This window comes from Mus caroli, chromosome X (assembly GCF_900094665.2).
Source record: "Mus caroli chromosome X, CAROLI_EIJ_v1.1, whole genome shotgun sequence".
Taxonomy (NCBI): Eukaryota; Metazoa; Chordata; class Mammalia; order Rodentia; family Muridae; genus Mus; species Mus caroli.
This window is the reverse complement of record NC_034589.1, coordinates 40,512,123-40,533,370: the sequence shown is the minus strand read 5'-3', so window position 1 is coordinate 40,533,370 and position 21,248 is coordinate 40,512,123. Positions and strand designations below refer to the sequence as shown.

Below are 21,248 nucleotides of genomic sequence, written 5' to 3'. Positions count from 1 at the left end.
TTCTAAAGTCTCATCCCGAGGCTTCTGGTTTAGTGGTTTGAAATAGTCATTGTAGGTCATCTTTGAAATATAGAGTTCTTATCAGGCCCATTTAGAGACTCAACTGCCCTCAAGGAATTCAATCAGGTAGTGGCGGGCCCTATTAACTTAAGGCAATTTAGAATAGATCTAAAAAGATTTTTTTGGCTAAGTCTGTTCAGTGGCCCTTGAATCATTTCCCTCTCCTGCTCAGCTGTGTCTTTAGCCTCAATCAGAGTCAGAATAGCGGCACAGAAGCCTGTGGAGTTAATATTAATTCCTGTGTCAGAGCATATCTAAACTGTCAGGCTTCTGGAGAGAAATTTTATTAAAATAGGTTAATCTATCTGTTTTCTGTGTGTGGTTAAATTTCAAATAGGCTGACCTTTCAAATTTAGTCTGAATATCAGGTATTTATAATTGAGAGAGTTTTCCATAAAAAGGATGCAATGTTAAAAAGTAGTTGTATAGTTTCTTTGTCCCCTCCCTGCCAGATATTTGAGATAACTACTGAAATTCTGTGCTTATTAGCATAAAAATACCAACCAAATAAAAGAAAACATTAAAAAACTCATAAATAAATCAAAGCTTAATTGTTACTAGATATAGTTTTTAGTTTATTTAGAGTACTAGTTAGCACGTAAAGAAAATCAGTTGTAATTAGAGAACACCTACCTACTCTATTTTCCCTCATGGAAACCTAAAAGGGAATTTAAAAGTTAATTTTGTCTGGACTTTATTTTATATAACATCAAAATCATGAAACTTTTTTTTTTTCTTGAAGAGTAACCGGATACTACTAATTATGTGAAGGGTGAAAACTATGAGTTCTTTTGGGAAGCAATAGATGGAAGAGATAAAATTTTCATGAAAGTTGAATGAAAAGGATGTAAAGAGACATGGCATTGATGTGGGTCAAGTGTAAGTTGTAACTGTTTCTAAAAGACATCAGATAACTAGGCATGGAGATGCAGTTCTGTGATCCCAGTGTATGGAGTCTGAGGTAGGAGAATCCTGAGGTTGATGGCAGCCTAGTCTGTATAGCAGGTTAGTGGCCAGCCTGGGTATATCGAGGTCATGTTTTAGAAATATAAGGGCTAAGGTGTCATGGCAAGGGTCCTAGGTTCCACTTACTGCTCTAAAATAAAGAAAGGAGGAATGAGAGAAAGAAAGCTGGAGAGGAAAAGAAAGATACACTGAGCTGGGGTTTTAGTGCAGTGGTAGATGTTCCCTTAAGATTGTCACTAAACCAAGCACGAGGAAATGAGTGTGAAAGGCAGGTATAGTGAGATTTTCTGAAGAATTTTCTTTCTTCTATCCTCAAGTTCTATGGAGCAAGCCCAGGCCTTTAAGTCCAAGCAAGTGTTCCTTTCTGTTTCTGTGCACACTTCCAGCCTTTCTAAAGGATTTTCTTCAGACTGGAGAGAGATGGCAGGACTGTTTAATTGTGGTTCATCAGATTGGAGGTCATGTCAGAGGTGGGGGAGAATTGAGTGGGCTTATTTGATTGATTGATAGGAGAAGAATTATACAAAATCGTATGTTCATGAGTATATTGTATCTTAATGTAAGAAGTTGCATACATAAGTGTGTGCATGTGTGTGTGTGTCTGTGTGTGTGTATGTGAGTGTGTGTGTATGTAGGTATGTATGTGTGTTGAATGAGTAGCTGAGAGAATGCATAAGTGAACATAAGTGCTTATGCAAGCCATCAAGAGCTAACATACCTTTCTTGATATGCTCTAAAATGGAAGAATTTTGGGATGTAGAAGATGTTATTAGAAGGCCTTTCACTGAAATCAACAGATGTGACATGAATGCAGCAGATTGTTTGGTCATCAGTAAAATTTGGTTGGGTGACTCGGGGATTTAAATATCTTTCGGTGGGTGTCCAGTTAAAATATCTCTTCTTTTAAGAAGGTGACTAGAACTATAAGATTAGTGAATGATCGCAGATATAACCAACAGTTTCTGTAGAAATTGTCACTTCATAGGAAAAAGGTAGCAAGTATATTTTCATTTTTGCTTACTAGAAAGCTATATTTACATTTATATGAATATCTTATTTCTGTTTCACTTTATTAATTTTTTTGTTTCCTTTGCATCATATTTAGGTAAAATGGTAACTTAAGAACATTTAATTACTGAATATGCTATTTACACACAGATGTCACCATAGCTGCCTGTTAATTCTGTATTCTGTAATTCCTCAAATTCATTTGCTTAAATGGTAGTAATTTAAAGTAACCACTTTCTTTTCAGCTGTATTTTGGGAACGCTGCAATGAATTACAGGACATTGAGAAAATTATGGCTCAAATTGAACGTGGAGAAGCAAGAATTCAGCGAAGGATCAGTATTAAGAAAGCACTGGATGCCAAAGTAGTATATTCTATTTCAGTTTATTAGTAGATTATTATATTTGCTGTAGCGATTAGCTTTGACTTGTTATTGCACTCTCTATTAAAAGAGCAATTTTTTTTTGAAACTTACAGATCGCAAGATACAAGGCTCCATTTCATCAGTTGCGTATTCAGTATGGAACCAGTAAAGGAAAGAACTATACTGAAGAGGAAGACAGATTCTTGATTTGTATGTTACACAAAATGGGTTTTGACAGAGAAAATGTATATGAAGAATTAAGGCAGTGTGTACGGAATGCTCCCCAGTTTAGATTTGACTGGTTCATCAAGTCGAGAACTGCCATGGTATGTACCCCCTTTCTTGCTTATTTATTTTGGAAAAGTACACATTTCAAAGTTTCTCTTTTACTCTGTTCCCCGATTGATAACATTTCATTCTATTAGCTTTCTCTCCCATCTCTTTCAACATAGAGTTAGATATACATGTGCACAAAGTAACAGAGATTTCAGAACATCTATCTTCAGAAAAACACCTAATTTTATATTAATAACAATTTGTTTATGTGATATATTTGTGTAAGTGTATACATTTATGAACCATTTTAAAGTAAGTTGCAGACAACAAAATTGTTCATTGTAGAATCTTCAATGTAGATACTTTAGCATATAGGATGATTCCTAACATCACCCTCAGGCCTCCACTGCACATGCACAGACAATGGGTCCACTCATATGCTAAAACACACACACACATGCACACGCATACATATGCACGCACATGTGCACACATACATGCATACACACACTTGCACAGGCACACACACACATATGCCCTCCCCTTCCCAACTCATGGAAAATAAAACGAGGAGGGCTGGAAAGATGACTCATTGGCTAAGAATAATTGCTGCTCTTCCAGAGGACCTGAATTCCCAGTAGATACTGGTTCCCAGTAGCTCACAACCACCTGTAATGCCAGCTCCAGGGCTTCCAATATGTCTTCTGATCTCTACATGCATTCACATACATGTGACACAGAGAGAAAGACAAATATGTACAAATAATTATAAACCTTTAAAGTGAATAATAAAATAAAAGAATATATATCTCATAAGAAGATCTTTCTACATAATAACTATAATCACATGGAAATATTAGCATTCACTCAATAATACAAAATCCCATAAAGAGACTTCTGGCAGTTCTTCATATGTCTCCTTTTGCAGCATGTCACTAGGAATACTGCATCAGATTATCACACTACTTGTGTTGCTCAATTTGGTCACTTGGTTTATGCTATAATTCCCAAGGCTCACCACTTTTTATGGTACATTTTCCCTTTGTAACTAATCAGGTGACATTTGAGAGTGTAGAGATGACCTGAGGATTTGTTTTCAGTGAAAAGAGATTGTAACCCAAGCTGGGTCTTCCTAAGAACATCATAAGAAAGTATAGTTAAGTAAAAGTTAGTTTATTTCTTGCCTCTGCAATTTCCTCTATAGCTTTCCAACATGAATTCTGCTCTTTGTAAATTCTACTGTTCCTGAACAGCACTGTTTGTGATGACACTCAAATGCATGCAGCTTATAAACCAACCAACCAACCAACAAACAAACAAGCAAACAAACAAGCAAACAGATTTATTGACAGGTTCTCACTTTGTAGCTGAAGCTGGCTTAGAACTTTCTATGTAGCCCAGGCTGTCCTTGAGTTAAAGCTCTTTCTACATTATCCCCCCAAATCCCGGGATTACAGCCTTTCCCACCATGCTCAGCCTCACATGAAAACATTTTTAAGGTTGTCATTGAAGTTCTTTCATGAGCCAAGGCCATTAAAACAAAACTAGAGTTATATTGCCTAAAACTAAAAAGAGCCTAAACCCAACAATCCCAGAAGTGGTTTTGTGACTAGTTGTAAAATGGCATCCATTTCTTAAGTTGTTCTCATAAATATTTTATTTTCTAAAAGTTCTTTGGGTTATGAAAAAGTGCTTCATATTTTTTCTGATTTATTTTATACCTTCAGTTCACACTGATGAATAAAAGGAAAATATGTGTTGTTCTGTGGAAGGCATTATTTTGGAAAAGGCTTTGCAATATTATTTGTTCAAACATTAATAAATATATCTTTACCATCAAACATATAGATGGCATAATTTTGGGAGAGTTAGCAAGTACTTCCTTTAAATCCAGGTTCTGTGAGAACTTAGGCTAGTTGGAATAATGTTTTAGTTGACATTTTCAGCATGACATTCAAATGGTGTATTTATGTGAAAGGACAAGGAGCGGTGTGTACATTACTACAATACAGAAGGATTGAAGGAAGAATGAAAAAGATAGGGATTAATCTGCAGCACAAAGGACCATGATCGGCCTTAGGGACAAGAACAGTTGTTTGACAGGGTTCTTCGGATCATTGATGGAGATTATTGAAACAAATGTAGAACTGCTTTTTTAAATTCTCTTTTGGAAATAAGATTTTATTTTGACTGAGTTAGTTTGTCATCTCATTCAGGGAATCCATGAATATGCATAACGGATGACTCTTTTCAAAGCCACATATTTAGCTTTCTAGCTGCTTGGGTTATTTATTTATTTATTTATTTATTTATTTATTTGTTTTTATGTAATGACATAATTTAGGGCAGCACCAATGATTTCTAAAAGAAAAAATGCTTAACTGCATTTTTCAAGAAATCGCATTTTCAAACATACGTGCCCTTTTATGTGATGAAACATTTATTGAATTCTGTGATATTTCAGTGATATTTTACTAATTTTTAAAAGGTTGAAAGATTGATGTTGGGTCTGATTTCTTCAGTTATTAAACTGAGGCAATAGGATGAAAGAGATTGAAGGTGCAAGGAAAGACGCTGTTTGCAATAAGATGACCATAGAACTACTTAGCCTTCACACTCAGTCACAGAGAGGAAAAAGCTCCAATATATTAACAACCACTAGATGTCTCTGAACTCCCTCGTAAAGAATTTTAGTTTTCCTCCATCTTATTATTATTTTTTTTTTTTGAGACATTTGCCTCCATGCCTTTTCTTTTTCTAGATATTTAATTTTTCAGAGCATATTTGCTGAAAGGCAGATATTAACTATATGAGTGGTTACAAATGTAAACCTGTATTTTGTCTATTAAACTTGGGAATGCCTGTGTCCTTTGTTACCATTTAGAAAGTAGAATTTCTAGTTTTTACAGACTCATTAAAAATATAGCCATTTATTTTATAATTCAATATGTTAATTTAATAGGTTTTAGGTAAAATTTTCTCTTACGCTAAAATTTGATTTCTCTTCTAACTAGTGGACAACTTTTACTTATATTTCTGGAATTAGAGTACAAGTCATATATTTAAAATATGCATATATTTATATCATCTTTTTATATTACATTAATATCAATAGTTATAGAGTTGTAAAAAATGGTTTATTAATATTTGTAAATCTTCTACCTCCATTGTTTTAAAAATAATTTTCTTTTTAGTGAGTCATTTTCACAATCTAGGGAGAGAATCCACCATCTTAAGAGAGACAGCTGTGAGTTCTGTAATAAACAACACTGGAAAATCATTGAAAAATCTTATCTTTGAGATACAGGATGCAATTTGATTCGTTTTGTGACTATAGTTGTGTTTAAATTGAAATCTTTCTAATAATTGAACTTAGCTTACTAAAAAGATTTTTCTTTCCCAGACACATCACTAAATAATGTGAAATCTTTCTTAGAAAAAAAAAGTAAGAACATGAATAGTTATATTTTGTAAGAACATTAATAGTTATATTTTATGTGCTAATCTCAAAGTACTGAATTCATGACATCTGACTTAACTAACACACACAAAGTGCCTAAAGGAATGAATCCCCACTTTCAAATATGCCACACTTTGAAAGGCTTTGGCTAAAGGTTGAAGATTTCGAAGCTCTTCTCCATTTAAAACTGCTGGCTGTACAAAAGAGAAAATAAGATTCACTTCCATCTCTCTGTGCTAAAAAGATCGTGAATTTTGCGCAGAGAAATTGTGTGGTCTTTAAGTAAGTAATCAGCCTCTATTGAACTCCATAAACAAGTAGGAAGCACATGCTGAACTCGGATTTTTAAGCTCAGAGCATGTGAATTGCCTTCCACTCTCATCTCGGTGCCGGGGGATCCTAGAATAGGACCTTATTATTTGGTTGTTCAAAAACTACTAATATGCTGTACTTATGTAAGTTGTCTTTTTATAGGATGCTGACCTGTCTCCTTATCAACATTAGCTCATTAATTTTCTTGCCATCTCTGTTCATTTATTAGTGACTGATGAGACATAGCATGTTGAAGAGAATCTGAGACTTCTAAAGGCCATAAGACATTGGTCAGTTCATTGGACAGTGCACATGGGAAAGGAACCTAGCCTTCAATCAGTAATGCCTTAATCTTTCTTAGTTTTCTTGTAGGTAGTTAAAGAAGAAAAAGTAAAATTTAATTCTCAGAAATAAACATTCATTGATAAAACGTTTATTGTTTCCTCTATAGGATGACTTTGGTTCTCAATTTTAGTTAATTCTTTTTTTTTACCTTTCAATTGCTGAAGAACATTTTTTTTTTTCTTGTCAGCCAGCTCAGGATGCTGTGTGTTGCTTTGCCCGTGGCCAAGAACATTACAGTTGAAGCTGAGTATTAGTAATTAATCATTACAATTACCCTGTCTTTTGTAGTTGTTTAAATGAGTTTTGGCGATAGCATCTCAGAGAATCACACACTGTTGAATACTGGGTAATAAAAATTTCATGTTATTAGTTTGTTTTCAAATCACATCTTTATTATTAATGAAATTGTGCCTTATTTAAAAGTAATAAAGTGACATTTCTCATTAGAACTGTAGGAGAAAAACTACTTTCTAGAAATTATTGTTATAGCTTTTTATGAACTTGCTTCCCACTTTATATGGTTATCACAGTGGCTAGTAAATGCTAATTAGGTTACTGGTTCTGCACAGAATACTGTTCAATCTAGTCAGAAAGGATGTTTCTTTTTAGATATTTTAGAGGAATAAAAGGGAAACAGAAATTTCCTGCTTGTTCCATAATCGCAGTGATGCTTTGTTGCTTATGACTCTAATATATTACGTTATTACTTAACTGCATTGAACATCTAGTGTTGATACTTTAGGAGACTGAGTTCTTAATGGAATATAAGAAAGATTAACAATATGCTGGCAAAATCGATAACCTATAAATGTTCTGATGGGTTCTTCTTGAGTGTGGCACTGTATGTGACCTAAAACTGGAGAGAAAGCTCTTAGGAGTAGGAGGGCAGAAAAAGGAAGGTCCGGTCAGGAAGAAGTGGAGGCCGAGAGAAACAACAAAAACAAATTTTTCTTAGAAAAACACAATAAAACCTAATTCATTGTAAAGTCAAGTACATTTTAACTCATAGGAACTTGTTCAGTTCCCTGTGTTTGAAAGACTAGAATGTTCCCTCTCTGCCTTAATTTTGAAAATGTCTTAGAATAGAGAAGGTAGTGATTAACTTTGCCATGTGGCAAAGGAATCAGGGAAATAGCTTCATAGAAGAGGTACATTTCAATTTGTGGGAGCAGGATTATGCAAAAGGGATAAATAAGCCCAGTATATTCCAAAATTAGTAATGTATGTATGGGGAAGTGGTAGAAGATGTAACCAGGAGTCAAGTGATGGAGAAAGCTGCGGCGCTGCACTGAAGACTAGATTTGGGTCATTAGTGTACAGGAAGTAGGAGAGACAATGACAGATTGTATCAGGACAATCAAATTTATGTATTGTAAACACATCTCTATAGATGTTTACTTCACTTAACAGCTATAGTAAAAATTCTCAAATTTATTTCCACCCTGTTTCCTATCTTATTTTGCTCCCTTTGACCAATGTACTACTGACTTTCTGTCCTTGAGTCATTTTTTTCCTACCAGTTTTAATCTTGAAGTGACACTGGTTTTATTCAAGGAGAACAACATGGGATCTTACCCAGAGTAGGCATTAGGTCAATAAGCCAACACAGATTGTTTGGGCTTCAGTTTGTCTCAACCCCTGCAACTGAACAAGTTTTGGATGGAATCTAAGGAATTGCACCAATATGCTACAGTTTATTTCTGACCCTGTATCCTGGTAGACTTTTGACCTTAAGTCCTGTGGCTTTTATTTATTGGTATGTTTGTGTATCACTTGCAAATACCATTTGTGTCTACACATGTAGCTATAGTGTTTCATTTGTAATCCTCAATTATTTGAACAAACAGAAATACAGTTAGTATACTAAACAGGGATCATTTTGGGTATTTACACCAGTGTATCATTAGGTGGGATATAACAAAAATATTTCATAAAGTAATAAAGTTTTTAGTTGACAGTACTTACATAAAATATCCCACCATACAAAACTTATTTGGATAATGTAGGCTACCTTTATTTGAACATGAACTTCCATTCAGCTGCCGACAATGTTGGGTTATGACTGTCTATTATATACCGCCATTGTTTTTTTGTTAGTATTACAGACGTTCAAAAGTGTTTTCAAGTTTGGGAAATATATTGTAGGATTTGCAGATGACGATATTTATTTCAAATAAGTAGGTTTTTTGGGGTGATATGTATATGGATTACATAAAAGAACAAAATGACAAAGGAGAAAATATGCCCTTTTTGTTATACTGAAAATCCTAATTTTTTCTTTTTTTAAATTAGATATTTTCTTTATTTACATTTCAAATGCTATCCCGAAAGTTCCCCATACCCTTCCCCCGCCCTGCTCCCCTACCCCCCTACTCCCACTTCTTGGCCCCGGCGTTCCCAAAATTCCAACCTTACAGAATTTCATGTACAAATTCAGAGACACACATGTGAAGTGTAGATGCTTTCTTTAATTTACTTTTTTTTGGTTCCTTGCTTATTCATCATTTTTGCCTTTCAACCCTAACATACAAACTGAAACCCACTACTTGTTTCATATGGCTTATAGGCTAAGAATTATCTTTATACTTTTATAAAGAAATCAAGACTACTGCTCAGGGCATCCCCTACAGCAGAGGTTCTTAATCTTCCTAATGCAGTTTAATACAGTTCAGTTTGTTGTGGTGACTCCCAGCCATAAAACTATTTTTGTTGCTATTTCATAACAAATTTAGCTACTATTATGAATTTTAGTGTAAATATCTGGTATGAAAGATATCTGATACACAACCACCAAATGGGTCATGACCCTCAAGTTGAGAACTGCTGCTCTACAGAGTGCTAGGCCTTTTCACATCCATTATACTTACAGGCAATCTGATGAAGGCATTTCCTTAATTGAGGCTCCTTTTCCCATATAACTACAGTTTGTGTCAAATTGACAAACAACAACACACACACACACCAGGATACCACTCTTCTTTTTGTTCCCAGTTCCCAATGTAAGTTTTGCAAAACAAAAAACAAAAAACAAAAAACAAAAAACAAAAAACAAACAAACAAAAAAAACCAGGCAGTAAATGTTATGCTGCCTTGAAATTTTCTCCACAGATAAATTAGTCCATTAATTAACCTTTACTAAAAGATTTTGGGGAAAGAACAAAGTGTATGTATGGTCTTTACCATGTATAATATATGACATCTATTCCAAGTTTTAATAGAATCCTCATTCCCTTCTGAAACCTATGAGCACAGTCTTGATTCTCTCTAGGCTTTTACTGGTGTTCTGGTCTTTGGAACTCCCAGCAGAATCTCTCATTAATCTCTCCTTATTCTTCTCTACCCAAGTTCTTTCAGTGTTTCCAAACTCCACCAATAAGCTGTCTGTAAAGGTGTCTGAGGCACATTACCAGGTAGTCACAGTATGATTACATTTCTCAGTTATACTTTTCATTGTGATAATAAATGCATGAGAAAAACAAGGAAGGAAAGATATATGGTTGTGAACACTTTCAGAGGTTTTAGGCCATAAAGGTAGGGAGGGTGTGGTGGAGCAGAGAGAGTATCTTCTTTATTATGGCCAGGAAGCAGAGAGAGAGAAAGAGAGAGAGAGAGAGAGAGAGAGAGAGAGAGAGAGAGAGAGAGAGAAGGAGGGAGAGAGAGAGAGAGAGAATGCTTGCATTAGTGGATATCTGACATGCAGCCACCAAAGAGGTCATGACTGTCAAGTTGAGAACTGCTGTCCTACCGTGTGCTGGGCCTTTTCATGTTGGTTATTAATCAAGAAAACATCCTGCAGGTCTCTCTCCTTCCCCATTTCATTCCATCTGCACCCCCAGCATATGGGATAGTTGTATGCACATTCAGGTCAGGGTTTCCTATTTAATCCTCTATGAAAACACTCTCAAAGGCAGATGGAGGGCTGTGCTCTACCAATCTGCGATCTTCTCAACTCCATCAGGTTGACAGTCAAGATAAACCATCACAAATAGATTTATGTGTTATGCATCTTCCAAGAAACGTTTTACATGAAGGATAGGTAAAGAGAGGATATTTACTCTAAACATGGGGTATTTGTGGTTCTGCAGATGATTCTGGTTGAGAAAGCTCTCTTGAAACATGGGATTGTTAGGCAGAGAGGAAATTGGCTTGTTCTGTTTGACTATCCAGGTTAGATATGGAACCAGTTGTTAGATATGATAAGGTAACAAATTACAGTGTTGCAGAAGGAAATGTGTTTGAGGTTTTCAGAGTTGAATAGTGAGGCTTAGAGGGTAGCAAGTACTCTGACCTTGGAGGGAATCAGATACATGGCTAAGATGCAAGGATCTAGTATTGAGGATTCCTGTATCAACTTGAACATTTTTTTAATGTTAACCTGTTCCTAATTTTGAGTCTGAGATTTTTATGAAGTGCTAATACGTATAAAGGAGTTTCTAAACACAAAATACACGTTGATTGTGTCTCCCTTCTTGCTAAAAATTTGTCACAGAGCTCCCTTTGCCAGTGAAATTATGTATAAACTTTCAATTCTTTTTTTTTTCCTGGGCTGTAGATAACAGCCTTAGCCACTGCTATTATTTTGTGTATGATTTGCCAAGTCGGTATCTACTAAACATTATTTCAGAACCAGAAACATGTTTTGTGCCAGAAAAATAGATTTGGGGCATGCTGACATTGAATCTTGCCACGGAGACTTCCAATCTCCATTAGAATGCTAACAGCTTTGAGAAGTTTGTTTGCCTCTTTGAGTTTCTCACACGTGTGAACACAGAATTCTTAAACCATTTCCCACAGCTTCCAACCCAGCAGAACAGTTTTTCAATTTGTTGTTTCTTATTGTCTTCTGTTGCCCCTAATTGCTTTGGCATCTCTTTTCTGACTTCCCTGTGTTATTTTTCCTTCTTCCAAATTCATTCCTAAATCAAGAGCGGGGAATTGATGAAAGAGATAATTAGACTACAGAATTATAGAAGTTGTTTGACATTCCATGAACCATTCCCGTAACCTCAGAAAAATAGGAAGACAAGAAAGAGAGAAACAAAAGTGCTCATCCTTTCTTTGTTGCCTTTCTGAAGAGGATTCTTTATTCTTTGTTCTTTGTTTTTTTTTGTTTTTTTTTTTNTTTTTTTTTTTTTTTTTTTTTTTTTTTTTTTTTTTTTTTTTTTTTTTTTTTTGGAGTAGTTAGTGACAGGTTCAAAGGAATCATGGTGAGAATTTTCTTGTGAATATTTTGAATCATTTTGTAATATCCTATCTCCATGCATATAAGACTGTCTGAAAGTATTAGTATATGTCCCTGAATCATTCATATGTACCATGAATATGTATCTAAAGATATCTGCAATCGCAGGCAACTATTACTTATTGAGAATAATAATAGCCAGAGGGTATAGCTTAATGATTCAAGAATAGGTTTTTATAAAGAATCTATGTAGTCTCCCTAGAAACCAAGGATCAGATCTCATCAGGGTCAACTTAGCCCTTTGTATAATAGATACATTGAATAACATGCAGTTTAATTTGTATGTGTATGTATTATTGAGTGAAACTATGATGAATATTTAGTCTGCATATTCAATGTATTAGCATTACTTTGGTAAGTAATCCAAATTACAGTGTTATTATTATCAGTTTATCTAATCTTGGGCAATTATGGATGTCTAAGAAACTTGAAAATTCTGGTGTTGTATAAGATTGTTTATTGTTTTTAATTAGGAAACACACATTTGTTAATGCAAAATATCTTTCTGGTTAGTCTATTGTTTTATTTTTGTTTTGGGGCTTGAGTTAGAGAGTATAAAAAATTTTGGTTAGTTGATAATATAGTCAATTTCAACATTCCCTATGTTGTGTGGCAGTTTTCTAGATCTTACTTAGAATGATAAAATTGTGTTTTAAAGTTTTTGTTTTGCCATTTCTTACAACTTTATAAATTTTCTCAAAACCTAAATGATCAGTTTAGAAAAGTTGGGAATATAGAAATGAGTTGCTATGGCAAAAGTGTCTTTAGAACTTTGGTGTAAATGCATCCTCTGCAGAATAAACAGACCTAACTGTTTAAAGCAAAATTCACCACTGGTGCTATTTTCAGAGCTAGCTAGTGTCAGCTACTAGTTAGTGTTCTTTCAGCTACTTCCAGTGTCTGCATCTTTGTTCAGTAGTTTTCTTGCTATCAGTGTTCTAAGTACTTTCTGGAAATATTTTATGTACCTCCTTATTATAGTAAGTGTCTAAGAATGGGATTGTTAAGTCACAGGATGTAAAAGTTTAGAAATATCTCTTTGCTATTTCTAATTCATTTTCTTGAAGGGAAGTGTATCAGTTTTCTACTTAATGCTGTAACAAAGAACCACAGACTTGATGGGGTAGGCAACACTTCTTTTTTTTGTTGTCTTGTTCTGGGGACTAGAATCCAAGATTGAGGTGCCAACAAGGGTAATCTATTGGGTAGATGGCCACCTTTTGCACATGATGAAAAGGCGATGAAAGGGTTAGTACCTACCCCTTTTAACTCATTTAACCTTAAATACTCCTGTAAATTATGCATCTTCAAATATAGGCAGAAGATAGCATCAGATCTCATGGATTTCCTAAATATGACAGTTTGCACTTTAACTGTTTAATTTTTGGGACAAAGTTTGGTTTATAAAAAGTAACATTGTCATTCAACATCAGTGAATGGAAGGTCTCATTTGCATCTTACTACAAACAAGAACACACACTGCACTCAAGTATTCGAGAAGCATGGGCACATCACTACTAATGTTATAGAAATGATGTTGTTTGGCTTCCCAATTTTTTTGTTGTTTTGTTTTGTTTTGAGTGTTTAACTGTTTTCTGTTTTGTCAGGCATTTCTTTTAACACAGAAAAGGAGTCATATATTTAAACATTATTTATCCTTTAATATTAATCCATTATTTACCTTTGAACACAGCAAAGTATACAGGGTTAATAATAAATGAGTTTCCATATTAATGAATCATATCTTTAATGCTCACCATACATTCATAAAGTCTGTTTATAGTTTGGATGCATTGATTGCTGGCAGTAAAATATAGTAGTGGCAAGGTTAATGCAAAAATCTTTTCAGATAGTATTTACTCTGAATTAGCAAGTTCATCCCTGATTCCCAAAACTTAAATCCCATAAGATGTATACTGAGATTTCTGTTGGCTAAGTAGCTTTGGGAATAGCTGTATCTTATATCCCCTTCTTAGTGGTTCATAGTGATCATCAGGTTCTGAAGGTTCCATAAAGCCCTATAATAAAGAAATCTGTTTTAGCAAACCACAACCAATCAAAATATACAGTTGTGGAGCTCAGTCCCAATGGACAGGAGTTGAGTAGCTATAGAGTAATATTGCAATATGAAAATTCATATTAGTATAATCTACAGAACTTGAGATATCATTTGTACAGGCATCATTGTGTGTGTGTATCTTTATGGAAAGGTACCATTTATAGACATATAGAAACCATTGTTTCCACAACTCAGTTGTACTACCTCTAGCTACATGGATTTTTCTACTCTTCTTAGCATCAAACATTGTTCTGTTCTATTCTCCAATTCTATCCTTTAATGGCATAGTGGCCCATACCTGTCATCACAGCATCTGGAGGCTTGCTGCACATTTTAAAGCCAGCCTGACCACATAAATGAGTTCTAGTTTAGCATGGACTAAAGAATGACACCATGCTTCAAAAACATGTTATATAAATGGAAGCATATTAGACATAACCTTTGTGATTGGATTTTTCACTCAGCGTAATTCTCTGGACTCCATGATGTTTTATGTGTAAATACTTCCTTCCATTTTATTGTTGAATACAGTTCCATGGTAAAACAGACTGGGTTGTTTAACTTGTCATCCATCAAATGACACTTAGCCCACCTCTGTTTTACTGGGACCTATTAATACCCTATAGGAATGGTGTTCTGAAAAATACTGGTTTTATTGGAGGATAGAGAAAAAATACAAACTTTGGAAAGACTCTTGTACAGAAATGAAAAAAATTAAAGAAGTATCTTATCTTAAAAGATTTTAAGAGGATACGTTTTAGAAATTAAGTTCTTTATTATTTCATTTAGGAATTTCAGAGACGCTGTAATACTTTGATTTCATTGATTGAAAAAGAAAATATGGAAATTGAGGAAAGAGAGAGAGCAGAAAAGAAGAAACGGGCAACTAAAACTCCAATGGTAAAATTTTCAGCATTTTCCTAACTTTTAGGTAGATCTCATTTTTTTTTACATAATTACAAATGTTTATACTATGTTTAATTCTGGGTTTTATGAAATGCTAATTTGTTTTAGATCAAAGAAGAATCACATCATAAACGTACTTCTTTTTTGTTTGAAGAATATGTGGTTAGGAATTCCCTTGTTACAAGACTCAGTATTTAAGAAATTCCTCGCAAATTTAAGCAGAGGCACAATACAAGTGAGATCCTATGAATTGAGACTAGGTCGCCGTGGGGGCAGCGGAAGGTTAGAGTAGTGATGGGATGGTGTGAAGACTGAAACCTGAGTTGATCAAATAAGTTGTTTGATCTTTGTGGAACTGTGTATACAAAAGAACCCTGAGCAGACATGATAGCCTGTTTTGGCAATAAGTTAACTGCTGGATAAAAATGTGATTTTAATCCTGTTGGGTTACTGTGTATATCAATGATTCAAAGTATTCTGTTTGAGTGTGTTAAGTAGTGCACCATATTTCATCAAATCTATGATGCTTTCTGTTGTAAGACAAAACTTTTTTGTGCTACTAAGAGATATGATGCCAAGTATCATCTGTTATCAGTTGTAAAGTACATCCTGATTTCAGAGGTGCTAATGGGGAAAAGAAATGTGCATCATAGAAGATATGAAATATGGTGTGTTAACATTTATCTTAACGTTATTAAATAACACTCACAAATAAAAATTTCCTCAGAAACTTTAAATATTAAGTAGTTCTTTAAGATAAAAGTACATTTATAAGCCATGTGTAAGTAGATACTTGATGACTATTTTTGATGGATATTTTATGTCTTTTCATAAAAAGAAACACCTTTAAAAGTTATTTTACATTGGGTTATATAGTTTGTTGGGCTATATAGAGCATTAACTGTGAGTCTAACATTGAAGTGAATATTCATGTTAAAATTTTTAATGCATTTACATCCTAGATTTAACATTGTTGGGCCATTTAAAAGTGTGCATATTGGAGCAGAACATTAAATCTGTTTCCATTTTAGTCACAGAAAAGAAAAGCAGAGTCAGCTACTGAGAGCTCTGGAAGGAAGGATGTCAAGAAGGTGAAATCCTAAAGCCTAGAAATAAAGTTTTAAATGGGAAACTGCTATTTTCTTGTCCCCATCTTCAAATGCTAATTACCAGTTCCAGTGTATTCATGGTACTCTAAGGAAAAAAAAAAGAATACTCTTTGGTTTTGATTTCTTGCATATTTTATATATTTTACAATGCTTTCTACCTGAAATGTGTAGCTTTCTATTTTATGTATTCTAGTATTTTCTGTACTGTATTTTGTGCATTTCATGTCTTCATCAAATTCCTCTCAGTCCTTGTTTTTTTGAAGCTTGTGCTGAGGTTTTAGCTTTTCTATGTTTTCTATGCCGCCGCTTTGAAAGAGAACCTAGATTCTATAGCTGTATTATTGTTGTTTCAGACTTTACATTTATATGGCTGTGGGAAAAAATGAATTAAAACGATTTGAGGAGAAAGACTTTCTCACTTCTTTGTTGCTTTCTTTTGTATTGAGTCTGGGTTTGTGTGTGTGTTACTGCATACTGTGATTATCATAATAATTGTTTCTTTGAGGTCATCTAAATACTTTTTCCTAAGGAAATAAAGGGTGAGAAAGAAAAAAATCTTAAAAATAAACCCTAATATTTGATACTGTGTTTGCTGTCAGTGTGTGTTACATTTAAATTATTCTCTAAATATTCAAGTGGGAAAAATATAATAAAGGACTGTCTATAAGAAATATAATTATTTCCTGTTTTTTGTACAGTAGAAAGCAATTGTGTTTCCTGAATTGTATTGCCCACAGCTATGTATTTTGGGTAAAAGGTAAAACTTTGCTTGCTGATTGGTTCATGATCGTCTGTCCCATACATCTAATACAGAGGACTCTAGGTATAACATACATACCTAGTTACAACTAAATTATAAGATGATGACATAAGTGCTGTGCATTGAGGAAGAAGGGAAGCTGTTTTCATTAGGGATACATTCATGTTCACATAGCAAGCTCAGAGCATCAGGGGTTTTGAAAAGCAATAATTTGTTTCTTGCTCACACTGCAAATCCCATTCAGGTCGGAAGAATCGGATGGGAAGGAATGTGCTTCACACAGTCACTCAAGGGTCTACACTGAACTGAAGTTCTGCTGCTTTGTAGTTTATCCATCTGGTGCACACAGCCTTTTCATCTGTCACTGTAGGGGAAGAATAAGAGACTGGAGAATTTTATACAGGCTCTCTACTGCTTCAGCCCAGAAGTGACACATGCCACACCTACTTAGATTACATTGTCCTCAGCTAGCCACGTGACCCTGTGTATTTCCAAGAGGATAAGCAAATGTAGAGGAACACATGAAAATGACTACATTACTCTTTCACTAACTCATACTATGACCCACAAACTGCAATCCAGAGCTATTAAGTTTCAAATCAGATTTTGGGATTTTTCCACTCAAATGAGTTGAAAAACTTCCATCAGTTACCGGAGTTGGAGAAAATGATACCCAGAAGTTCACTGGATGCCCCCAAGTTCTTTGTATTAGAGGAACCTTTGTTTGTTTGTTTTCTGGGAGGGTGAATATCAAGGGCAGAAACATGGGCAGGTGGAAGTGGACGTCTCGACATCTTATTCTTTCTCTGTTAGCTCAAAGTGGTTAATGTATACGCTGTTTGTTTTCTGCTGTAAGGAAGAAAATTTGCAGGTAAGTTCTTGAAGCTTTGTCATGAGGCTATTTTCTTGGTCTATAACATGAGCTGTGGCATCAAGCTCTCAAAGACTGTCAGTGAAATCTTGAGATGTCATCCTTAGAAACTTGTGAAATGGTTTTATGTAAGAGTCACAAGCCACACACTATACACGGTGAAGCATATCTTTTGTATTTAAAGATAGGTGATTGCATTACTGGACTTAAACTTTTAAGAAGACCACATATACAGCGATCACCAGATGATAGCACAATCTAAATAATGTCACACTGAGGGCAATGTAAAACCCCTTTTACTTATTAAATTTACAGAGAAACCAAACTGGCATAGACAATTTTAAAATTCCAGTAGAGAAATAACATTTCAAACAAGAGGTCTAGATTTAGGGAATCATATCCCTAGAGGTGGCTGCCATGTTCCAGAGAGAAAGATGCAGAGACAGTTTGCCAGATCAGCTGCTTGAAGGCCAGGAGAAGCAGAACAGAATGCCACATATGCGCATGGAATTCTACAAGAGCACAATGACCCTGCACTCCCGTTCTCTAGCAACAGCATTCTAAATGATTGCCAACCCAATTCTTTGTTTGGAAAGTGTGAAGGGATAAGGGGGTTGTGAAACATTGACCCTTAGGAGTCTCCTTCACTCAAAGAATCTATCCTGAAGACAATGGCCGATGAGATAGATCTGTGAGGCAATGGGCTATGCACAGACAGCTGATCTCCAGTTGAGCTGAGTTTGTGAACTCCGGTAGGACCTGGTGGTGGTAATTTTCACCTACATGGGGCCGAAGGCATTCCCTCATGTCTCCTGGACCCCTGGCTCCTGTGGAAGTTACCGCTCCCACAGCCCCCACAGGAGAAGCGTGGTTAGTAGTCATGTAGACAATATCCCAAGCTTCTGACCTTCAGCCTAGATGACTCTAACCTAGCAACAGCAAGATAACAAGCCCACTATAAGACGGGCTGCTTGGCCCCATCTTGCTCTCTCTCTCTCTCTCTCTCTCTCTCTCTCTCTCTCTCTCTTAAGTTTTTACTTTTCTTACTATCTCTCTAAGCTCTCTCTCTCTCTCTTTCTCCCTCTCTCTAAGTTTTACCTCTATCTCTCTCTAAGCCTTCACCTTTCTTACTCTCGAGTAACTCTCTTTCTCTCTTTCCCTTCCCCCTTCTCTCCTCTTGGACATGGCTGGTCTCTCTCTCTCTCTCTCTCTCTCTCTCTCTCTCTTATCTTCTCTCTTTCCCTCTGCCTTTCTACAACAAAGCTCTAAAACCATAGACTGTTTCTGTTTATTAAGGCCCGGACTAAGGACTCTCGCCTGCGTGTCACCCCGGGGCCCCCTATTCTGTTTTCAGCTCTTCTGTCGTATCCAGCGTGGGATGCCAGAGACTGCGAATCTGGTACCAGCGGCTGCCCCTTGTCCACCCCCTGCCATGTGGAGTCAGTGGCTTCACAGAGCCAGATGCCCACCATGGGGGCCAGTGGAAAACATCAGTCAGTCCTCCCGTGTCTGCCTGCCCAGAGCACAGGAACTTTGGCCAGATGTGGGCTCTCTCCCTCCCCCTTCTTACCCTACACCCACATTCCCGCAGAGGCCTCCAACAACAGCAAGGTATTTATTTATTTATTTATTTATTTATTTATTTATTTATTTATTTAAATTAGGTATTTATTTCATTTACATTTCCAGTGCTATCCCAAAAGTCCCCCACATGCTTCCCCACCCACTCCCACTTCTTGGCCCTGGTGGTCCCCTGTACTGAGGCATATAAAGTTTGCACGACCAATGGGCCTCTCTTTCCACTGATGGCTGACTAGGTCATCTTCTGATACATATGCAGCTAGAGACACGAGCTCTGGGGGGTACTGGTTAGTTCCTATTGTTGTTCCACCTATAGGGTTGCAGATCCTTTTAGCTCCTTGGTTACTTTCTCTAGCTCCTCCATTGGGGGCTCTGTGATCCATCCAGTAGCTGACTGTGAGCATCCACTTATGTGTTTGCTAGGCCCCGGCATAGTCTCACAAGAGACAGCTATATCTGGGTCCTTTCCGCAAAATCTTGCTAGTGTATGCAATGGTGTCAGCGTTTGGAAGACGATTATGGGATGGATCCCCGGATATGGCAGTTTCTAGATGGTCCATCCTTTCGTCTCAGCTCCAAACTTTGTCTCTGTAACTCCTTCCATGGGTGTTTTGTTTCCAATTCTAAGAAGGGGCAAAGTGTCCACACTTTGGTCTTCATTCTTCTTGAGTTTCCTGTGTTTTGCAAATTGTATCTTATATCTTGGGTATTCTAAGTTTCTGGACTAATATCCACTTGTCAGTGAGTACATATTGTGTGAGTTCTTTTGTGATTGGGTTACCTCACTCAGGATGATGCCCTCCAGGTCCATCCATTTGCCTAGGAATTTCATAAATTCATTCTTTTTAATAGCTGAGTAGTACTCCATTGTGTAAACATACCACATTTTCTGTATCCATTCCTCTGTTGAGGGACATCTGGGTTCTTTCCAGCTTCTGGCTATTATAAATAAAGCTGCAAGGTTTTATAGGGTCCCTTGTAAAGTAGTCATCTTAAGCTCTGGCTTAATTGCCTTACATTCACATGATGGTGCTCAGTCATTGCTTTCTCATCCTCACTCTTTGGATCTCCTTGGTGCACAGTCTGATTCTGTATTTCTTTCTATGAAAATATGTTCACAAAATTTTACATTTTGAGACCCTCTGTGTATCACAGTTTACTAAATAGAATATTTACAACTACATTGCTTGCTATGATACATGTTTTGGTTTGAAAGAAAAGACCCTCCATTTAACTGGTAGAATTATCCATGATTGCTGAAATAAAATGCCATTTCCCTAAGTTTTGTCAAAGGTTTGTCCATGTGGTCTAATTGTTTCCCCTATTAGCAGTACTTAGGTTCCCCTGACTGATGTCCAGGCGCATGATTAATACTGAAGTCCACATTATTTTCTCTTCAGGTGTTTTTTTACCGGTTCCTGAAAACCTCAAATTGCCACTAGATTACTATTTTCTTGTATAATTTATCACTTTGCTACCCTTCACAGTGTTTTTCTCAGGTTAGCTTTCTCTTTTGCTTGTTCCTATTCCCCCTTCTTTCCCTAGGGTTGCTTATGTAGCTCCAACTTGCCTGCAACTTATGACCCTACTGTTTCAGCACAACTGGCTCTGGGGTCAGTTCTTAAATACATGTTCTGGGGTCAGAATTGTTCTTCTTAGGTCCTGCTTCTGAGGAAACTCATACTAATACATCCTGCAGAGATACCTCTTCTTTGTCCTTAGTGAATTCATGAAAAGCTGGAAGATGTGTAAAGATAAGGAAAGTAATGACCAGATAACGAATCACAGATCTGTTCTTATAATCACTGCACTCTGAGAAGAGTTAATACGCAGTGTGGCTGCATTGGGACAGGTACAACATTGGGTACTACTTTCTCTCTATTGAGAAAACATTCTCATAGCATCAATAGCTCTAATACTGGAAATTAT

At 36.0% G+C, this 21,248-nt stretch overlaps 1 protein-coding gene across 4 annotated transcripts in view; it reads left to right on the top strand.

Moving 5' to 3' along the window:
- Smarca1 (SWI/SNF related, matrix associated, actin dependent regulator of chromatin, subfamily a, member 1) overlaps positions 1 to 16,781 on the top strand; it is a 73,808-nt gene extending 57,027 nt beyond the window's left edge. For 2 of the 4 annotated variants that reach the window (XM_021152995.2, XM_021152993.2), the window contains exons 21-24: positions 2,280 to 2,398; positions 2,512 to 2,724; positions 14,882 to 14,992; positions 16,030 to 16,781. In XM_021152995.2, coding sequence (XP_021008654.1) covers positions 2,280 to 2,398; positions 2,512 to 2,724; positions 14,882 to 14,992; positions 16,030 to 16,101 — 515 coding nt within the window. In that variant the 3' untranslated portion in view covers positions 16,102 to 16,781. Of the gene's footprint in view, positions 1 to 2,279; positions 2,399 to 2,511; positions 2,725 to 14,881 lie in introns of all 4 variants that reach the window. The other 2 variants (XM_021152994.2, XM_029473584.1) reach the window with 2 other exon arrangements.
- Positions 16,782 to 21,248: the final 4,467 nt, after the last annotated feature.